Source organism: Eublepharis macularius, chromosome 15, assembly GCF_028583425.1.
Source record: "Eublepharis macularius isolate TG4126 chromosome 15, MPM_Emac_v1.0, whole genome shotgun sequence".
Taxonomy (NCBI): Eukaryota; Metazoa; Chordata; class Lepidosauria; order Squamata; family Eublepharidae; genus Eublepharis; species Eublepharis macularius.
This window is the reverse complement of record NC_072804.1, coordinates 30,372,883-30,395,690: the sequence shown is the minus strand read 5'-3', so window position 1 is coordinate 30,395,690 and position 22,808 is coordinate 30,372,883. Positions and strand designations below refer to the sequence as shown.

Here is a 22,808-nt window from a genome sequence, read left to right as displayed (position 1 = left end):
TGGGACTGGAGAAATGGATTTGGGATGAGAAAAGTGCAATGGGGGCAGGAAGAAAGGAACTGGGCCTCTTTGTTACTTCCTTTCTCTTGTCTCAGGCAACGAGCCTTTGGGAAATGAAGTGTATGTTTCCTAATAAAATTAAGTCTTGCTCTCACTGAGTTTTTGAGATGAGTCTTTTTTTTTAAAGCTTAAAGAAACAACTCTGAGAGAGAGGAGGCAAGTACAGGGATAGACATTTTTTGGCAGGTCCCCCTGGGCATCTCAGATTCGGTGACTTCTGTAATCTCTCAGTTGCAGGCTGTCTTATTTGATCCTTTGCCCTACTAAGCAATTTAATAAAATTTCCTACATGCATCTCGAGATCCTACACTAACTTCTCACCACCTCTAATAGCTGTATTTGCCTGTCTATCATTGGCCCTTGGGTCAGGTGTCTGTTAGCATTCCAGTTTCAAAGGGTTAACTATGTCATTACGGAGACCAATGGTTATTCCTCAGCAGTCTGTGCAGTGAATGTCAGTACTGAGGCCTGCATGCTTTAATTTCCTACCCTAGCTGGTGACTTTTTTTCAGTCTCTGGGAGATATATCTGTGAGGCTTGGCAGAGGAACTGCTGCAATGTGATCTTTGAAAGTAGTGATCCTAGGGTGGCCTGGGAAGAAACTGTCAGTCTCATCTTTTAAGCATTTGATTGCCATCCTTTGAACATTACCACCAGCAGCAGTGGAGCAAACCTGTTACAGCAACTCCCACAGGTCTGCCAATAGTTGATGTGCCTGGCCAGATGTATGACAACATGTGGAGCTGATGAGACAAGCAAGCACATGAAAACAGGGTTTTTTTCCTGCATTTAACCTTCCGCAGGTGTGATGAAATAATGGATTTTTTAAAGCTTTGATTGTTCAGGCAATTTGCTAACTATAATTATGAAATCAATATTTGATCATGGCAAATGCCCTTTGTGATGGTTCCTGCTGCCCTATCCCTGCAGCTTATATGGCCACAGGGAAATAGGGGAGGAACGACTTTTTTCTAAGACAATGATACTCGGTGGCTTGAGAGCCACATGCGGTTCTTTGACATGCCACGTGTGGCTTTTCTGAGTATTGTTCCTCAGTGTGCGGCACCTGTCCACCCCAGACACCTCACTGTTGAGTTCAGTTGGCATTCACCAGAGGAAAAGATTGAGTCACAGTTAGCTGCCTGCAAACATGTGGAACCATGGCTTAATATGAAGTTTTCAGGATAACTACTATCTGCCTGCAAGGCCCATCCTGGATTACACAGGATGCCAGTCTGTGTAGTTTATTCCTGCACTCGCACAAACCCCGTATTATTAGTATGCCCGATAAGCATGAAGTGATGACATGTAAAATCAAACAACATGCTGTCCTTTTCTGTGGTGGTCCAAATTTTCTGTTGCCTCAGATAGAAAGTCCAAATACTAACCCACCCGTGTCTTCTATCCCCCCCTCTCTAATGCATTTTTATTCTGCCCTTCTGACAAGGCAGTATACATAGTTATTTTCTCCTCCATTTTGCCTTCACAACAATCTTGTGAGGGTGATTAACCAGAGAGAGAGACTTCAGATTATTCTGCGATCTTTAGGGCACAATCAGAATTTGAACCGGGTCTCCATCACCGAAGTCCAATGTCGACACTCACTGATGGAAAGCAAGTGTTTTTCTAGAATGTGATTCTCAAAAGGGAGTAAAAAAGAACATTGTTAATATAGAAATTAGAATGTGGAGATCTAGCCGGTGTCAAAGCTAATGAACAAAAAACAAAGATGTTAACAAAAAATACGGATATAGAAGAACAGGAAGAGCTATCGAAGAAAACAGGGTTTAAAGTGGGGGAAAGGTAAAATATTTAGGTATTACACTGATGAGGAAGAACTCTATGCTATTTCAAAATAACTATGAGAAATGGTTGTTGTGGATTTTCCGGGCTGTATAGCCGTGGTCTTGGCATTGTAGTTCCTGACGTTTCACCAGCAGCTGTGACTGGCATCTTCAGAGGTGTAGCACCAAAAGACAGATCTCTCAGTGTCACAGTGTGGAAAAGATGTTGGCAGGTAATTTATATCTACTCGGGAAGGTGGGGTTGGGCTGAGTCATCCTGTAAGAGTTTCCCAGGGTGTGGAATGCTAATGGAGGGAGGCTTCACTGTATCCTGAGGAGGTTCTTTCGCATATGGATTGGTGCTTGATATGCTAATCTTCTCTGCAGGGCTATTGTCAGGTATAGAGTCTTTTGTTAGCCTGATGTTTTTCAGGACTGGAAACCATGCTCTATTCATTCTTAAAGTCTCTTCTTTCCTGTTGAAATTGTGCTTATGCTTATGAATTTCAATGGCTTCCCTGTGTAATCTGATGAAGTAGTTGGAAGTGTTGTCCAGTATTTTAGTGTCCTGGAATAGGATACTGTGTCCTGTTTGAGTTAGGCTATGTTCAGCCACTGCTGATTTTTCCGGATGGCCAAGTCTGCAGTGTCTTTCATGTTCTTTTACTCTTGTCTGGATGCTATGCTGTGTGGTCCTGATGTAAACTTGTCCACAGCTGCAGGGTATGCGGTATACTCCTGCAGAGGTGAGGGGGTCTCTACTGTCTTTTGCTGATCGTAGCATCTGTTGTATTTTTCTGGTGGGTCTGAATACTGCTTAAAGGTTGTGCTTTTTCATAAGCTTTCCCATCTGATCAGTGATTCCTTTGATATGTGGCAAAAACACTTTTCCTGTGGGAGACTGTTTTTCCTTAGTTGTTTGGTTTATCCTTGGTTTAATTGCTCTTCTGATTTCATTTCTGAAGTAGCCATTTGCTTAGAGTGCGTGATTTAGATGATTAGTTTCCTCGTTGAGAAAGTGTTGTTCACGTATCCGTCTTGCACGGTCTACTAATGTTTTTATTATGCCTCTTTTCTGTCGAGGGTGGTGATTGGAGTTTTTGTGTAAGTACTGATCCATGTGAGTTGGTTTCCTGTAGAACTATGAGAAAGTTTGGAAATAAGTTAAAAAGGATATGCCGAGATGGGGTAGATTACAATTGTCTCTGTTGGGGAGGATATCATTTTTTAAGATTAATGTTCTTTCTAGAATGTTGTTCTTGTTTCAGACAATACCGATCCTAACATCAGATGTACCATTTAAACAGTGGCTAAGAGACATTTCTGGATTTATTTGGCAAGGGAAATGTCAGGCCCTGCCATTTAGATCCCCAGATACTTCATTGTAGACACTCCAAGAGTCCAGTTAAAGTGTCTTTATTAGAGATCCATCAGTATCAGTGCATTCAGACTACAGCATTGGCAGAAGTGATGTAATAGTTATGTTAGTTATAGGGTAAGGTTCCCACCCTGGGATAAAGACCATTAGAATTTAGGCATGCAGGGCCTAGAAGGATGGAGGGGGGAGGAGAAGAGGAGGATGAGCTCATTCCATGTTTCAGGGAGATACAACTCCAACCGGCACTTCAAGGACACTTTCCCATGCCGCCGAGAAAGTGAAAGTAGCCACCTGCAAGATAAGCAATTCACAACTACACAGTTATCCAGCTACACAGATATTCCTCCACACATTCTCAGAGGCCCAGAATATAGCACAGAGTGCAATAGACATACATGGCAGATAAGCAGGGTGCATCTGACAGGAAAAAACCAAGAGTCAAATACAAAATATTAGAAGATGCAAAGGAAAGGGGTGGCTTAGGACTACCAAATTTAAAGCTGTACTTTGCAGCCTTGTGTCTGATGTGGATGAAGGAATGGATGACTCTGAAAAATGATAGATTCTTGAAAGAAGGGCATGACTTGTGATTTGGTTGGCATGCGTACTTATGGTATGACAAAGTAAAGGTTAATGTGGACTTTAAAAATCATTATTTATAGAAGGGATCCGCACCATGGGATCCCTTCTATAAATGGATGACAAACAAATATAATGACTAAATGTAATGTAATATTAAGGGTAATAATATATGATATAATAAAACTCTCAGTTAAAGATGTAGTAGGATGAAATACAAGAGGTGAAGAACTAGATAATGGATATAGACAAGCATAATGATAACTATCTCATGTTTCTTTATGTATATGTGAAAAACAATAAAAATACTTAAATAAAACATCATTATATAAGGCGAACAATTCTGAGAATATGGAATAAGTATAAATCAAGATTATTCCCGAAGACGCCATTGTGGATTTCACCACAAGAAGCCTTCTATAGAAAGGAAATGATAACTAAACAAGACTGGTTGACTTATGGAGACTTAGTAGTGTTTCTGGAAGAGGAGTGTAAATTGAAGACAAGGGAAGAATTATTAGCTAAAGGTTATAAATGTCAATGTTTCTTTTATGCGCAATTGTTAGAAAGGTTTACATTGTACAAAAAAGAATGGGCATTTCAGCAAGAGAGGACAGAGTTTGAAAAAGAAATATGTACAAATGATTATCATATAATTAAGAAAATGTATAACTATTGTTGAAATTTGATACAGAGGAAGAATCTGTCAAAGAATGTATGACAAAATGGGCAAGAAATTTTGGGTATAATATACAAATGGATCAGTGAGAAGATATGTGGGTTAAGGGCCTCAAATTTGCTTTGTGTTCCACTCTCAAGGAGAATTTTTACAAAATGATGTACCAGTGGTATAGGTCTCCAGATGAAATTGCAAAAATGGCCAAAGGTGTCTCAAATAAATGTGGGAAATGTGAACAACAGGAAGGAACAGTTTATCATCTTTGGTGGACTTGCAACAAAGCAAAAAACATTTGGCTACAAGTACATATGTTAATGCAGAGAATCTTAAAGGTTAATTTACAGTTTAAACCAAAGTTCTGTTTGTTGGGTATTATGGACAATAAATTGGAAAGAGATCATGGCATTTTAATTTTATATATGGTAACAGCAGCATGGCTCTTATATGCGCAAAAATGGAAGTGTGAGGAGCTATCTGTATTGGAAGATTGGACTGGAAAGATGATGGACTTAGCTGAAATGGCCAAACTTACAGCGTTAATTAGAGATAAAACACTCTCTAAATTCATGACAAATTGGAAACCCTTTATGGACTATCTGCAAGACACAAAGAAAAATGAATAAATGATTTGTGGTTTTGGTTTTTAAGATTAAGATTTTATTTTTAAGATTAAGATATTAATGAGACCCCAAGTTAATTGATAATAAAGAGGGAAGTGTTGTAGGTGAAAAACTGTAATGGATTAATAATATGCCTATTATGTTTCTTACTGTTTTTACTTTGTAGATTGATTTGTAGGCCATTTTTGGCCCTTTGTAGTTGTCCTCTTGTTTTGTTCCACTTTCTTTCTCTTGTTCTATCTTTTAACTTTTCTACAATAAAAATAAAAAATAAATGAAAAAAATATAAATTAAAAAAAAGAAATTAATGTTTATTTACCACAGTGATTATGTGTCTTGGGTAATACAAAGTTAGTGCCTTGATTTATTAAAACGTTTAAATAGTTTTAAATGTCTAGCCTTATTCATATTCAGTCTGCATTCTGTGTTGCGTTTCACTGAAAGGTTAGATGTTTTTATGTAAAATTACATTTTATTTCTAAATATGACACGCAGCAGATGGTCGCTGGTCAGGAAAGATTAAAATTAAACCATCTAAATTGCTGTGTGTTTATCTGTGTGTGAGAGAGCTGCATCTTGGATCTACAATATATTTCAACATATGATCAACTATTGAATTTTTGTCTTTTTAACTGGATGGTATCTGAGGAGGGGTTTCCCCCCCCCCTTCTTCTTTGTCCCAGGAGGACATGGATAATAAACCTGATACTGGTGACAGCCTGCAGCCATCAAGCCAGCCAAGTAGTCTTATGCAAGACGCAGACAGTGGCTTTCAGATCATGGCCTGAAATATCTCCCCCCCTCCCTCTCCCCCTCCCTTTCATTTGTTTAACATTCAGCCTGCTGTAGAGTTCTGGAAAACTGGAGAACTCAAACGCCTGCACACTGTATCTCCTTACTTTGATTAAAAGGTATCGCGTGGCTTTTAAAAACATACTTCTCTGTTTACCGTACGAAGTGGTTTGAGTTTCTTTTTTGTGTATAGCATTGATAGTTAGACTTTTGTGTTGCTGTTCCTTTATCCAAACAAAGTTTGAGCAAGTTAAAATCGGCCAAATACGACGAGTGGAATGGGTATGCGGACCCAGGTTTCTACCCGTGGGCTGCCCTGCTAGGAAAGGCTCTGTATGGGTAAAAGAACCTGTATCTGGCATGCAGTGGATTTGCTTGTGGCACTGCTCCTCACAAAAGTATACGTGCTACCGAAATCAGTGGTTTACGTTGGCAGAACTGATGGGAGTGGGAGATCCAATCCCTTTCCAGTTCAGCCAAGAGGGTCATTATGCACACTGTAGGGTAAGCCCAACTTCTTTCTTCCCCTGAGGATGTCTGCTTCAGGATCAGGACTCTTCTGTTAGTCATTATGAATTGAAGTGAGTTAGGACATGGTTTTCTTATTTTCTTTTTAATATTTCTATCCGAGAGGTCTCCTGTCCAGGTCTTTCCTTGCTTGGCTTCAGTACCTACCTAATGTGTGGTTTAAGTTGTTGTTCCAAAAGAGAATATAGATTTTAAATAAATGCTGTCATGTTCAGACTTTCCATTTGTAGGACTAAGGAGAAATTGACATTTAAATTAAGACCTTAAGTGCTATAGTATGAACTAATGAACTGCTTTGGCAGGAAAAGTAAACATTAATTTTCTTGAACATCTAGTGCTGTTTCTCTCTCTCTCCTGCTGTCTCTCTCTCTCTCCTCCCCTTAATTTCTGTCGACGGCATAATTCCACAATATCTAAGCTAAAACTTACCAAAATTCTTTACTTGCCCTGTAATATTAAAAATAGTATGAGCATTCCAGCACTCAGAATTAGATGAAGCTTTCTAATGTTGAATCTCCCTGTATTGCCCTTTTATTGAAGACAGTCGCAAGACACAAAGGGATTTTCTGTTGTGCAGGGGTATTTCAACCTTCGGATATCTACTACCTGCCTCAAAATGTACTTGTGCATCTAATTGGTAGCATTCTTCTGCTCCTCAGTGAGGGCCTAACTATATGTAACAGCTATAGAGCTGTGTCTTAGGCAGGGTTTGGTAAGAGGCACTGTTTTAAACCACTAGAGAGGTGTGTGCGCATGAGATGCCAAACTGCCGTGAGTGAGTGAGTGAGTGAGTGAGTGAGTGAGTGAGTGAGTGAGTGAGTGAGTGAGTGAGTGAGTGAGTGAGTGACGCGTGCGCGAGTGATCTGCCATCAAGTCACCTCCCACCTATGGCAACCCTATGAATGAAAGACTTCCAAAACGTCCTATCATTAACAGATTTGCTCAGATCTTGCAAACTGGAGGATGTGGCTTCTTTTATTGAGTCAAGCCATCTCATTTTAGGTCTCCCTCTTTTCCTGCTGCCTTCCACTTTTCCTAGCATTATTGACTTTTCCAAAGCATCTTGTCTTCTCATAATGTTACCAAAGTAAGATAGCCTCAATTTTATCATTTTAGCTTCTAGGGAGAATTCAGGCTTGATTTGATCTAGCACCCACTTATTTGTCTTTTTGGCTGTCTATTATATCTGCAAAACTCTCCTCCATAACCACATTTCAAATGAATCAATGTTCTTCCTGTCAGTTTTCTTATTTCTTATTTATTTATTTATTTATTTTATTCGATTTATACCCCACCCTCCCCACAAATGGGCTCAGGGTGGCTGTCCAACTTTCACATCCATACATAATAATGGGGAATACCATAGTTTGGATTATCTTGATCTTGGTTCCCAGAGAGTCATCTTTATCTTTAAGGATATTTTCTAGCTCTCTCACAGCTGCTCTTCCGAGTCTCTATCTCCTGATTTCCTTGTTACAGTCTCCCTGTTGGTTGATGACTGAGCCAAGGAATAGAAAATCTTGAACCATTTCAGTTTTCTCATTGTCAACTTTAAAATTGTATAACTCCTCAGTAATCATTACTGTAATCCTGCTTTGGCACTTTCTCCTTTAACCTTCATCAGTAGTTGTTTCAAGTCTTCACTATTTTCTGCCAGTAATGTAGTGTCATCTGCATATCTCAAATTGTTAATGTTCCTTCTGCCAATTTTTACTCCAGCTGCTTCTATACCTAATCCAGTTTTCCTTAGGATATGCTCTGCATAGAAGTTGAACAGGTAGGGAGATGATATGCATCCTTGTCTGACACCCTTGCCAATTGGAATCCATTCTGTTTCCCCATATTCCGTCCTAACAGTAGCCTCTTGTCTAGAGTACGGGTTGTGCATCAAAACAATCAGACATTGTGGCATCCCCATTTCTTTTAACATTATCTATTACCTTTCATGATCCGCACAGTCAAAAGCTTTGCTATAATCTATAATCTATAAAACACAGGCTGATCTTCTTCTGAAATTCCCTGGTACATTCCATTAGCCATTGTAAATTTGCGATGTGATTTCTAGTGCCTCTTCATTTCCTGAATCCAGCTTGAACATCTGGCATTTCTTATTCCGTATATGATAAGAGTCTTTACTGTAGAATTTTGAGCATCACTTTGCTTGCATGGGAAATTAATGCGATAGTCCGATAGTTGCTGTGCTCTTTGGCATCCTCTTTTTTGAGAATTGGAATGTAGACGGAGTATTTCCAGTCTGTAGGCCATTGTTTTGTTTTCCTTATTTGTTGATAGATTCTTGTTAAGATTTTGATGGATGCCGAACTGTCCTATCAATTGCTATATTATACACACAGACTGTTCATCAAGGTAACTCTCCCCCTCCCCCAGTTAAGTTCCAGTACCATTAGTAAGCCCAGATGAGGAAGGACTACAGAAGAGAATACAGCAGACTGGATGGAGGATTTAGCACCCTTTGTGTACTTTAAATTGCACCCCCGGCCTTCCTATGCACAGATCAGCATTTAAAGACACGGATCTGCTACTGCATTCGTGTGTCATTTGGCCATCAGAAGTAACACAGGAGAAGATGCCAATGGAAGGATTTGGGACAAAGGGTGGGTGGGGAAGAAAATAAAAGAGGCAAAGGCAAAGACTACTACACGTGCTTGTTGCTTGTAAAAACTGCAAAGCCAAACTTTGAGCTTTCTGTAAATAGGTGGTGAAATTTTTTCTGTTTAAAAAACAAATGAACAAACTGTGTTTTATCCTAGGTTGGAGCAAGATATTAAGAAGTTAAAGGCTGACCTTCAGGCAAGCAGGCAAATTGAACAAGAGCTGCGTAGTCAGATTGGTTCTCTGACCAGCACAGAGCGGGGGATTCGGTCTGAAATTGGACAGCTCCGACAAGAAAACGAGCTGCTGCAGAATAAGTAAGTTTAACCTTGCTACCCCATAAGATATTAGACCATCTCTTTCTGACTTTTTAAGTTCATATCTATTTTTTAAAGTTACCTTATACTTCATATATTTGACTTTTGAAACGTGGGGGCACAATCCAGCTGAAGGCAAGCACTTTCATGCCCTTCTTTTTTCAGAGAGAATGAAACCAGTCAGGGATCACTCTTAGCAACAATAGCATACTCCTGTGCAATTTCCAAAAGCGAATCTCTCTCAAAACCTGACAAAGACTTTTATGAAACACTTTTGCCACCATCTGTAGTTCAGACTCTGTGTAATTTACTTTGGGGTTTTTTTAACTTCTTGATTGTTTTAAAGAAGTTTGTCATCTTCCTTACAACTCAATCTCAGTGGAATATCACAAAGTATAATAAAAACGACAAACCATAACTCAAATATCAGCAGTACAGTAGGCCCTCACCATATATGGATTTGTGACTCACTTTTTACTTACTTGCAGTCTACAAATTTGAATCTTTGATGTGGTCTCCAGGCCTACCATGCTATGATCATAATCAATAAATTGTTGAATTTTGTGAGAAATGTGGAGGGATTGCTGCAGTATTTGCAAATTTTGCCATTCATGGTGATCTCAGGAATGGATCCTGCAAATGCTATTGAGTTATTGTATTAAAGGGTCAACAATAACAGCTAGACAGCAAAGCAAGAGCTAATGGGCTACAATGAACCAACAAAATAATGACAGAACAGAATAATACTAATGATCTTCTGAAGCCTGTGGAAATAAATGTGGCTTCACCTGGCACCTGTGTTGGGGAAAAGTGGGTTAAAAATAGTTAAATTTAGAGTTGCAATGGATCTTAAACAATAGAGAGTCAGACGCTTGTTTGCTTTTAAGAAAACATTTACTGTAAAGAAAAAAGGTACACAGGATTCCTACAAAACAATCTATTCCCTACATCTTTACACTATGGAGACCACACAAGCAATATGGAGATTCAGCTTCTTCTTCACCCTTAGAGAGGAAGTCACCTGACCTCTTAACCAATAGTAGTTTCTCAGTTTCCCACATTTTCAGATAGATAAGGTTATTGGCTCTCTGCCAGGTTTCCTTCCAGGTCAATACAAACAGGGAGTACACTGGGTAAACACATTAACCCCATAGTGACTGAATGTCGGAACTTGCAGCCTATATTCCAGCAACCTGAAGCTCAAAAGAGAAGGCACCAGTGAAAGGCAAGGGGGGATGATTCTACAGATGTTGTCATTCTGAAGCCTATAAGGTCAAAGTGGAAGAGGTCTAGCAAGCAGGATTTTGTTACATAACCCAGTGTCTCTAGCTCTGGGAAGGTTTGGGAGGACATGATTTTGCTCAGAGGAATGAAATGTATTTTACAAGATTGCCATTATTTAGCTCCTGCAGAAACTTTTCACAGTTGCTTGTTTTTACTTTGTTTTCTATGCTTTGTCCTATGCCAATTGAATCCTAGTCTTATTCTCCTAAAATTTGGCTAGAATGTACAAGAGTTCTTTTTTTTCTTTTGATGCCGAAGAAGGTAGCAGCAGCCACCAATAACATGCACCTTTTCTCTCCCCTCACCCCCTCCCAGACTGCATAATGCAGTACAGATGAAACAAAAAGACAAGCAGACCATTGGCCAGTTGGAGAAAAAGCTGAAAGCAGAGCAAGAGGCACGGACCTTTGTAGAAAAACAGCTGATGGAAGAAAAAAAAAGGAAGAAGTTAGAAGAAGCAACGGCCGCACGGGCTGTTGCTTTTGCGGCTGCTACCAGGTACCAAGTTTCCTTGTTTTCATCCATCTCAAAAGTGAGGGCTGGTTTGTGGATTTTTGGACTCCATTGTTTCATGGTGGAGACCACAGTTTTGTATTCTACCCTATTTTACTTTTTTAAAAAAATTCCTACGTGTAGAAAAATACTATGTTGAAGAAAAAGCTTGTTCCTTTCCCCTGAAATGCTAGTTTCTATATGCAAAATGTCATGCCACCTCCTTTTCCTTCTCCTGAATTTGTACAGACCAAGAAAACTTGATTTCTATTCAGTGTTCAGGTCCCTGTAATTTTCCAAGGCAACGTTAAGTGACAGGATTCCATTCCGTACTTGATGTGTTAAAATTAGAAGAGGTTTCCAGCCATTGTTGAGTTGTGTGACTTAATGCTGACTGACTAAAAACAAGTTTGTTAATTTGGTTTCCTGGATGAGCATTCGAGCAAGTGCTGAAAAAAAATCCACCAGTAGGCTCCAGAAAGAACAACAAAGGCATGCAGAAGTGCTATTCCCTCTTCATGGGGGGAGGGGGCTGTTGCTGCTTCCCAGAGAGCTGAAGCTGGCATTTGCTGCCTGCAACTAGAAGGTAAAACTGACAGTTTTGTGGCTTACGAGGAAGGTGTAAACCACCAGTTGTTGTCCTTGCCTGCTTTTTGTTCATTAAAAACGGCAAACTTAATTGCATCTTTGGCCCCATTTTTCAGTCTTGCGGCATTCGTAGTATTTTTATGGAATTACCAGTGACACACTCAAAATTTCTCTCTTTTTGCTGGGCAGAGGAGAATGCACTGAAACGCTGCGAAATCGCATCAGAGACCTGGAGACAGAGTGCAAGAAGTTAACAATTGACATCAAGCTGAAAGAAGATCAGATACGAGATCTAGAAATGAAAGTTCAGGTAAGGAGAATGAGTGCCAACATGTCTTCTATGCTTCCTTAGCCTGGCAGCTAATTTTTCTTTACAACACAATCTCCTTTCTTGGAGCGGGTGAGGGGGCCTTGCCTGCTTCCTCTGGGACAGACTCCTTCCTCTTTCAGGCTGCACCACATGTTACACACTTGCAAACTAAAGTTTGCCCTTGACAGGAGCTTCAGCAAATACTTAATGAGCATCTCTGTATGAGGAGTTGGTCTGCAAGCCCCGTGTCCATCACATTTTTAGGTGTGCAGTGAAAATGCTTGATGGAATAGTAAGACCATTTCCCCTGCCAGAGTTGAAGGCAGTTAAAAAGAGACATCACGCCTTGTGGAGTCTACACCTGTCTCATTTTAGTTCCAAAAGCTTGTTTGGCCAGGGACAACAGTTGGGCAGAAGAAACATGCATGGACACGATGGGAAGCGATCCATAGTGATTTCAGTGTTCAGAGTTCTTTGCATACATTATTTTATTATGATGCAAACAACAGCCTTGTAAGGTAAGCCAGCATTATTGTTCCCATGTAACTGAAAGGGAAGATGAGACCATGGCTAGTCCCCCCCCCCGCCAATGCAGCCCAAAATGTCCCCCCAAATGCTGCTCCTGCAGAGATGAGGGGACTGCCCAGATCAACATGAGGGGGAGTTGAAGGGCTGCCATGATGGGAGGTGCGTGTTATCTCTCGTGTTCCCAGACGTGTGTTTCTTGCAGTAACATGAATCAGAAGGGGGGGGGCACTTGTGTGGGAGAATTGGTGGCAGAGGCCCACTGCGCCTGCCAATTCTCCCCTGCAACTGTTGCCTCTAGCGCCCATGCACTGCTTTACTTTTGATTTGGGAGCTTTGTTGGGGAGAAAAGATTTTAAAACGGGGAGGGGAGTCGGAGCATTTGCTGGGTATACTAGTAGGCGGGCAAAGGGTCCAGCGCCTGCTTTCCAGTCCTTCCCTGCGAGAGTCGCGTCTCTCCTCTCCGCACACACACAGGCGTTAATCTCTGCGAGAGACGTGGCGGGAGCCCTCTCTGTTCTCTGTAACGTGTAGTTCTCCTGTGAAAATGCCCTTAAGCTGTTAAGCCTACTTCTATAATTTTCTTGATCAATTGTAAGGAAAAACAATCTCTCAAGAGACAGTCAACTTTAAATAGATACTTATTTAAAAGCTGTAAAAATAGACTTGAATTCTGCATCTGCTTCTGAGCCTGTTCTTGATTTATTTTTATTTCACATAATGTTTTGTAGACATCCAGTTAAAACATTTCTGCCTTTTCACCTCCCGCCCCCCCCCCCCCCGCCTTCATGCTGTGTCAAAAGGCCCATATAATCAAATCAGGAAAGGGAAAGTAGCAGAACTCTTAATTTTATATATATAGAGAGAGAGCTGCAAGATGTGTAGATGATTGTTTTCTTAAGAATTGCAAGCTTTACAATTTCTAGTTTAAGAACAAAAAAAATGACATGGGATTTTACAGACTTCTAAGTCTTAAGGCTTAAAATAGTTCAAAAGGGGGAAAAAAACCCACACCACTCTTGGCTTTAAGCTTGTACTGGTTTGATGGGTAAATAAGCTTGTCCATAAAAAAGGTCAAGCATACACGCAAGTTCAGCTTGAGAGGAAAGAGAAATAGAAAATCCTTTCTTCCATTTGTTAAGAAACCAAAAATTACGAGTTGGGGGGATGGTCTGTAAGGAATCCTTGGGAAATTTCCCCTGATCAAAATCTCTTCTAGAAGGCTTCTGTGGGCTCCTTCCAAACAGAGTTATTTTCCCCCCTCATATGGAAAGCAAGGAGCTTCTGGGTCCATGTGAAGTTGTGTTCATGCCAAGTACAACTCTGTGGAATTCCCTTTAAGCTGGAGAAAAGCAAAGGGGAATCCTCAGAGTGTCTGCAAGAGATATCTGCGCAGGGCACAATAACACTGGGAATCTTGCTGCTACACAGTTTCCTCCCTTAGAACTTTAAAGGGCTTTTTCCTTGCTGAGGGACATAGCAGCATTAGTATGGCTTGGTAGGAAAGAGAAGAAGAGGAACTCATGCCATGGTTGGTCCTGGAAGAATTGTTGCTACATCTGTGCTTTTGCGTAGGAAAAGGGTGAGGGGAGAAGCAGGAGCGGGCGGCATCAGCAAACAGTGCTGAAATTGGGTGTGTGTGCTGCCCCATGCCCCCAAGTGAAAGCAGTCAAAGACTTGAACAGGCCTGTTTCTCCAACTGATCCTCCGCTGCCCTCAACCTTCCATGCCTCCAAGAGCATGCCAAGAGTCGAGCCATTTTTGTGGGGGTTTTGTATTTGCCAAGTAACGTTTTCCTCCATACCTGTGGGCTTCTGCAAGGATGCAGAATCTACCTGCCTTGCTTCGTTGCTTTAATGGAGTCTCTTCAACATAAAATTCATTATAAGGAGTGAGCTGGAAACTCTTAAGGAAGCACATTGGAATGAGGAGATAAACAAATGGGAAATACTTCTGTATGCACACCCAACCCAACCACTCTGTATTTCTACATACTTACTGAGCAGAGCCAGTTTTTCTCAAATACCTCTGATTTGTTTTTTTTCTCCTTTAACTGTGTTTAACATTCCATACTTCTTGTAGCACACTCAGTTCTCATTGGGCTATTTGGGAAGATTGGGTCTTTTTCCCTCTGGTTTAATTAATATAGCTTTCTGCCTGTTTTTCCTCTGCCTTGTCTCCGGGTGACCTGGCTTTGCTTCTTTTGTGACTGGCCTTAGCTGCTTTACAGTAATCAAGCTTTTCTCCTAAGTATCAAGGCCCAGTTCTTGTTTTCACTCGATCATTAGCACTACCCACCCATCACCCCGTTTTTGTGCAGCAGGAAAAGAGGTTGAAAGGATTATTTTAGCTGAACTGGCCTAAACATTACAGCATCTCAAGGGAATAGCTCTCAGAATAATTTTTTTAACTATGTGCGCATCATAACATTGCATCTGCATAACTTGCTTAAACATAATCCTGGGACTTTATGTTGGGTTCCTGTGTAGATTGGTGTTTCTTCATGTATGATGAGTTTGTGTGTGCCAGTATCTCAAAATTGTGGAAACTTTCCATTTCTCGGCACTTACTGGAGTTGATAGATGAGCTTCCCTTAACACACCTGTATAATGTCCTTTTGAGATTCAGAAATGAGTCATCTCAGGATTATCTCCATATATAAGACCTTCTGTGGGTGAACAAGGAATTTTAATGGTGCTCATCTTACCAGTGCTAGCAGAATCAACTCTGATACACCTCATGAACACTGAAATAGATCCAAGGCTGAAGTGTGATCTGGGATGGATAATTGTTGGTGTAAAACCTTTCATGATAAGAATGCATTTACAATCTCTTCTATTAATATGAAAAGGAGGGTGGGTAAAACATACTGTAATTACACCTGAATATGATGCATTCTAAACTGCTGCATCTGCAAATCTTAAGTATGTTACCTTTTAGATGTAGACAGTGTTAGAGTATGCATATCTGACAGATCATTTCTGATGATATAACCAAATTGTCTTAAAAACACAGCATGTCTCAGATTCTCCCTTCTCCCTTCCAATCCTTGAGAAAGCTAGAGAAGGAACAAGTTGTTCATGCCACAGTATCAAGACCCAATTTGTAACAGTCCAATTTCTCTCAAAGGAACTGCGGAAATACAAAGAGAATGAAAAGGATACAGAGGTGTTAATGTCAGCACTTTCAGCCATGCAGGATAAAACACAGCACTTAGAAAACAGCTTGAGCGCAGAGACAAGGATCAAGTTGGACCTCTTCTCTGCATTAGGAGATGCAAAAAGGCAACTTGAGATTGCCCAAGGTAAGTTTGATTCTCTTAGCACTACCGGACACAGTGGTGGAAATTGCAGAGGGTACTGTTTGCAATGGTTTCTGGACAACGATTCCCCATGTGCAAATGGAAATTGCTTTCATGCATACATTTGAAGGGGATAGCTGCCAATGTTTTCCTTTCCGGCTGCACATCAAGTCCCGCTCCAGTGGGGAGAGAAGGCCATCTTAGCTCCACTAAAGCATATGGTAGTTCTTACATGATGTTTTAGGTTCTGGCATTAACGACCAGAACTAACTCTGGAATTACCCCTACAAGGAATTGATGGTGGGGGAGACCCTCTTCTTCCCACTTCCTTCCCTTGTCTTCCCTTGTGAGTCTTTTCATGTTTCACCTGAGGAGGAACCTCCACATTCACTTAGAATTTTGCTTTGATTAAAAGCCAGCAGCACTGTATGGAATATCTTGAACTCCCCTGAGAAATTTCTCTGGTCTTCTAGCTTCCCTTGCAATTCCTCAAAGTCATACGCTCTGACCTCAGATTACATTGTAAGGAAAATGTCAGTAGCAGCTGTATGCTACAGTAGACCCAGTGGAGCTGCACTGTTAAATCAAGTTAACTGCTGCTTGAGTATCTAACAATAACTGAGACTCTCTGTGGAGTCTGGGTAGAGAGAACAAATACAGGTATCTGGTGCAGAGACGTGATAGTTAATTGCCTTTGTCCACCTGAGCAGCAGTAAGTTGGCCAGACTGTTCTAGTCAAATGCAGCATCCTCCATTCCAAGGAAAGGAGCTGCATTCAACTGAGAATGTTTTCTCCCAGCAGTGAAGGGAAGCATTGGATTAAATTGTTCTGTTGCATCCATGAATGCAACTCTTGTATGCAAACACTGCAGAAATGTAATGTCACGGGAAGCTAACAGTTCAGGCACAGCCAGAGTTCCTCATTTTTGTATACTATGTCCAGAAAAGTTAAATGCAGAAGGGAGAGGGAAGAAAGAATCATAAGCAGGTATTTGATTAAATGATGTAAATTGTTCCTAGCTATCACTAGAATGTATTCAACTGTGCATTTCGGAAGATTTAAATGCCTTTAAGTCTTTGGAAGAGGTGATGGTGACTTCCACCAAATCCTTTGTTCTCCCACTCCAGACTCTCGCTTTCCCCCCTGTGCAGTTCCTGAGGGTCTCTTGATCCCCAGGAAGAAAGTTCTGGGGTTCTCAGTGGGCTGCAGTGGTGCCGTGAGACCGTCCTGTTCCACAAGTCTGCCGATGGTTGAATACCAGCTGGTGTTTTTAAACCTTAGGGAAAATCCCTGCTAGGGTAGACTTCTGTAAAATGCAGTAGGTGGAAGCTGTGAGTAGAACTGCATAAACTTTTCATCCTTAAAGATTTGGGAGGCATGAGGAGGTTGTGGGGGGCGGGGGAGTAGAAGAACCCCGCCCAGTACGTCTCTTGCTGCTTTTCAAGGCAATTTCAGCCTCCCCGCTTTCCTGTCCTGCTGTTCTGGCACCATATTTGCCTGGGCTTTCTGCCTTCCAGAGTGAATCCAGCCAGTCAGACATCTCATAGGGAGTGTAATGATGTCACAGCACAATGTTGTCAATTAGATTGGGGGTGGGTGGTTGGGGAAACAAGCCAGCTTTTGTTGCCCAGTTCAAATTGGTGTTTGTGGAAGCAACATCTAGTTTTTCACGTTTCCCTGTGATGGTTTTATTGCAGCAAAGCAACGTGAAGGCTGGTCCCCTGTAAACATTTGTTCCTTTTGAGCCTCACCTCCCCAAATTGCCATCTAAATGACATTCTTCTCTTTAAAGGAGGATGCTAAAATGTGTCTGAAACTTAGCTGTCCCTTTCTCAGGTCTGGGTTTGATGAGTTATAGGCTGTAAACTATCAGTTCAGCCACTAGAGGGTGTGCAAACTTAACTAAAGAGAGGATTTGGGACATTGAAGCTCAAGTAATCAATGCTGGCTGCTCGGGAGTTTGTTCCCCACCGTTTTTTGGCCTTTCCTTTCCATATGACTCTATGGCCCAGTACTTTTCTAATCTGGTAATTCCCTTTCATCGTAGAGCCTTCATGTTACCCAGGTTGAATCTCTTTCCCTCGGCTGTCTTAACAGGCAGATATAAGGGTATCTCCTATAAGGAAAGAGTCTGTTCTTGCTCTTATAGTGAACCTGATTCTGTTCAACATATCCTTCTTCGTTGTCCCCCCATTACTCCTCTTTACGTCATCACCTGATTCGCCCTCTTCTGTCTTCTGCAAAATCCACGATTGATAATGAATTTTTTTTTGTTATCTGATAAGTCCCCCGAAATCACTGCATCTGTCACTGAGTTCCCTTCACATACATGCAAGTTAAGGGCAGGAGTTTACAATACTTAGATGTTACTGTGTACCTTTTATTGTGTTTTTAATCTTACTATGGTTTTTGTCCGGCTGAGATTCCATATTACCCTCTTGGCACCTATCTTTCGGGTTTTTTTCTTTTTTATCTTGTTTTACTGTATTTTATGCCAATAAAAGGTTTATGATGAAAACTGAAGAGCCGTGTTCCCTGACGAGAGCTTCTGTGTGCAACCAAAGCTGTAAATAGGACAGTCCTGTTCATTCTCGGCAGCTTTGTACATTTCATGTTTTCCTGTATTATAGATAACAAAAAAGTGAGCAAGACTGTTCTGATGTCAATATATCACTGAGATCTTTTTTTAAAGCTGGACATTCCCCCCCCCCACACACACACACACGCACACTGACACATACAATCAAACTTTTGCTCATTTCACACATCTTGGCAAAGCTATCCTGAGTCTGGGATAGAAGTTAAAACAGTTCTGTACACATTGATATATCACTTTTCTCCAGACTCATGGACAGATTTGCTAAGATCTGTGAAAACAACAAAACTTTGAATTGGAAAATAATAGTATTTCCATATTTTTTTAAAAAAAGAAAGTCTGAGTTGAAGCATAAGAACTTTGAATTGTGTGGAGAAACGGTGTGTTAGAAGTTTTTTGTTTGTTTTTTAATGGTGCATTTGCAAGGGGTGGAAGAAATTAGAATGGTTGTACACTTATGTAGAGTTCTGTGTGTAACACTAAGCCCTTTTGGAAATAAAATTAATCTGTGTGGTGTATCTTCCTAAACTAGTATGCTTGTGGTTTAGGCTACTGTAGGGAGATGTATTTTGTCACCAATAAAGAATTTTCCTAGATGGGTCTGTCACCTTTGAAAGGAATGGGCTGGGGGAAGGCATATCGAGCACTGCTGATACGCAGTCTCCCTTCACCATGTACCAATTCCATGTAAAACTGTAAAAACCAAATGGAGTTTCCCAAAAGCAGTGCTTATAGAATCACACTCAAGGCCAGGTTGTAGCCAAAGAGGGGGGTAGAGGGGTGCCCTCTCAGATATCCTGGGTCCCTTCCCTGATTTTTCAACTACTGTCTAATCTTTCCGGTTACAAAGATGGAAGAACAAAACATTAGCCATAAGAACCAGATGTACTTTCTCTGGCAAAAATACACTTGCTTCACTACTGTCTACTCTGTATAGCAACAGGCAGAGAAGGATCTTTCCAGATACCTTCTGCTTGAGATCTTTTAACTGGAGTTTATGGGAACTATAACTGGGCCTTCTGCACGTGACAGATGTGCTCTATCAAGCCACTGCTCCTTTCCTCTTGCAGGAGGAATGCCTTTCTTTGGCCAGGAAAGGCACTGGGATGATGGATAAGAACTTGGCGCTTTTTACCATTAAATGTTACAGAATTATTTAATAAACCAAACAAATGTTTGATGAGATTTTGATGTCTGTTGTTTTTCATTGATTCACGGTATTCCGCCCCCCCCCCCCCAGTACTCTCAGGTTCTGTTACCAAAACATTTCAGACATTGCTGATTAACAACATGTGTTATTTGTTAACAGTGTTTTCCCCTCTTTTTTTTTGAAAATCTTGCAGGGCAAATCATTCAAAAAGATCAGGAAATCAAGGACCTAAAACAGAAGATAGCAGAAGTTATGGCAGTAATGCCCAGCATAACGTACACTCCGGCCACCAGCACGCTGAGCCCTGTTTCCCCCCATTATTCTTCCAAATTCGTGGAGACCAGCCCTTCTGGACTTGACCCCAATGCCTCAGTTTATCAGCCCCTGAAGAAGTAAATGCCAGTGTCCAGTTTGTCATGCAGAAGGCATCACACAGAAAAATCTCTTGCAGTCAAGATGGAATTTGTATTGTGTGAGACTGTACGGATATATTGTTTAAGAAAAATAAATAAAAAGAAGGAAGTGGGGGGAGAGAACCCCAACATCAAGGTTTGGCTAGAACTGCCCATCAGTTTTTCTTCTAAATTTTTAGAAAACCTCACAGAACTTTACAATTTTTTTCTTGGCCAATGCATTAAGGGGAAAAAAAATCACAAATCTTAGTTTTCTTGTAGCAAATTCTGCCTCTTAAATCAAAAATACTGTTGCAAGGTTTCCTCTTGAAAAGACAAATATATAACTTGGAGCTTTGCTTGATTCTTAAACCCTTTCTTTCATATTTCTTTACACATAATGAAGCCAAAATGGCAAATTGAGAGTTGTGAGGAATGATGATGGAAATTCTTTTGTGTGTGCGCACGCACATGCGCAAGTACGTCTGTGTGTGTGTGTGTGTGTGTGTGTGTGTCAGAGAGAGAGAGCGGTTAAATAATCAAACAAAGTTTTGATGCATCAAGGTATTATTCCGGGGGTGGGGGCAGAAAAGGGTATGTACAAGACTAATTTGCTTACCCCTCTAAGGACCAAACATATTTAAGGGGGCATCAGTTTTAAGAGAAGGAAGAAGTAAAGCAGAATGGAGAAACAAAAACATAATGTTGGTTGCGTGAAGTGTTTAGATTCCCATTGGTGTGTGTTAGTCATTTTGAAAATTGCTACCAGTCTTGTTCAACAGTGCCTTGGGAAAAGACATTTCAAGAGGAAACTTGGTAGTTCAAACAGTTTTCTCCTACCCTCCCATCCCCCCTTGCTGTCATCTAGCTTAAAACACCCAGGTTCGTTTTACAGAGTCTACTGCCGAATTGGATGCTGCCCATTGCAACCCCAAGGTCACACCTCTGTGTTATTGTGGTCTTTTTGGTAAAAATCAAAAGTGTTCTGTAACTTGACTTGATTTTAGGATGTGCTGTAGAGGTCTCAGTAGTAACAGGGAGCATTCTGGGGAAGGCGGAGTTGTGCAATGTACTGTATACAAGACACTGTCAGACTAGCTCATAAAAGCTGCAGTTCTGGTTCGTACTTTTAAAAAAAAGTCAACTGCAATTTCGCTTTACATCATCTTGTGTTTTGACAACTTAATTTCAATGGGGCTGACTAAATCTCAGCAGTTGTGCCAAGGATTTTTTTAAAGAGTTTTTAAATAGAAACTCATTAAGATTGCACAAAGATTTAAGTTGAAATGTATATTGTACATTGGTAGGAAAGTGTGTTGCACTGGCGACTTTTGAAGTGTTTAAGGTTTGGGCATGGGTGGGAGGGTGCCAATGGGAACAGGGATACAAAACCGTATTAGTAACTAGCAAAATTATAAAATCAAACCATTTATGATTTTGCAAAAACATGCAGTGGACTCTGGAAGGACAAAGTTCTTCTTAAAAAACATTTTTTTAAGGTTTCGTATGAATTGGCAGATATGCCTTGTTTAAAAAAATTAAGTAGGACAAACAAGTCAAAAAATAGGAGTATTAAAGATCCATCATTTTAATCAGAGATTCTTTTGAGATAAAACTTCTAGCTTTAGCCAGGTGTGCATGTTGCTGTCATTTTGCATTTTTGAATCATCTTGTATAATTGTCACCATGGAAGTGTTACTCAGAAATGTCATAGGTTTTCATCTTTGTGCAGAACATGGAATATTGTCACTGACTTTGTGTTGAGGTTCCTCCCCCCCTTTTTTCTCCTTTTTTTTTCCTCCCCCCCCCTCCTTTTTGGGCTGCCTTTTGGGCACTACTTTTGTTGAAATACTCAGTCTTGGCTGCATTCTTTTTTTTTTCTGTGGGGTTTACAAAAATAAACATTTTCTTGCAGATAGCTTTTTGCCAGTGGCTCAGATTATTGTGGTTCATGTACAGAGGATTTTTTAAAAAACAAAAACACCAACTTCTGTTTATCTGCCATTCAAGTAACAAATAAGTTACACAGTTTAACTTTCTAACCTATCATTTGAGTTTTGCTGCTAAATACAGCTTTGCAAATGCAAGCAAGTTACTGGTCGAGTTTTTTTCTGAATATCCTGCCCATATTTTATCTTATTTATGTCAAGGACAGCCAACTTTTTATTTTCTTCAAAATGTGCCTGCCTCCTGCCTAGAAATGATCCTTACACCCCAGAAGTGACTAAGCAGTTGACTCGTGATAAGGCTCTACTACCCCATTTAGAATAATAAAACCATATTCTATAAAATGTGAGAGCAGTAGTCTTCTTGAAATAACACAGTATAGAGCAAGTTACAGAATTGGTAGGGACAATGGATATATTTAAAAGTTTCACATGTACAGGGGCTCCCTCCTTCCTTGTGAAATGTTCTGTGAACATGCACAAGGGAACACATCATCTCAAGTACATGGAGCATTCTCTCTACAGTAAAGAAGGGGAAGGCTCAATATGTGTTTTAAAAGTTGCTGAAATTCAAAAAAAATGGGCATGATCTACTAGGAAAGTTGTCCAACACAACCCCCTTGAAAGGAAATGTAATTCCCCAAGAGTGCTGCTTCTGTTTGTTTTAGTGGGAGCTTGTATTGGAGACCTTCCCTGCTGGATAGTTCCCAATATCTCTCCCCTCCCCCCCCCCCCCACCAATTGGTAGAAATACAAAAATTTAGAATAGTTCAGTCCAGTTAACCTTTATTGGCATCAGGATTTAGAATATCGTAAATGGGATTTTTAAAAGACTGTTACCTGGGCTCACCCTAATTCTACAATTTGCATCTC

The 22,808-nt window shown here is 40.6% G+C and overlaps 1 protein-coding gene across 3 annotated transcripts in view; it reads left to right on the top strand.

Annotated features, from left to right (window-relative positions):
- Positions 1 to 22,076, top strand: part of MACO1 (macoilin 1) — an 89,040-nt gene extending 66,964 nt beyond the window's left edge. For all 3 annotated transcript variants that reach the window (XM_054999398.1, XM_054999400.1, XM_054999399.1), the window contains 5 exons: positions 9,192 to 9,350; positions 10,950 to 11,132; positions 11,904 to 12,024; positions 15,679 to 15,853; positions 19,791 to 22,076. In XM_054999398.1, coding sequence (XP_054855373.1) covers positions 9,192 to 9,350; positions 10,950 to 11,132; positions 11,904 to 12,024; positions 15,679 to 15,853; positions 19,791 to 19,993 — 841 coding nt within the window. In that variant the 3' untranslated portion in view covers positions 19,994 to 22,076. The remainder of the gene's footprint in view (positions 1 to 9,191; positions 9,351 to 10,949; positions 11,133 to 11,903; positions 12,025 to 15,678; positions 15,854 to 19,790) is intronic.
- The last annotated feature ends 732 nt before the right edge of the window (positions 22,077 to 22,808 follow it).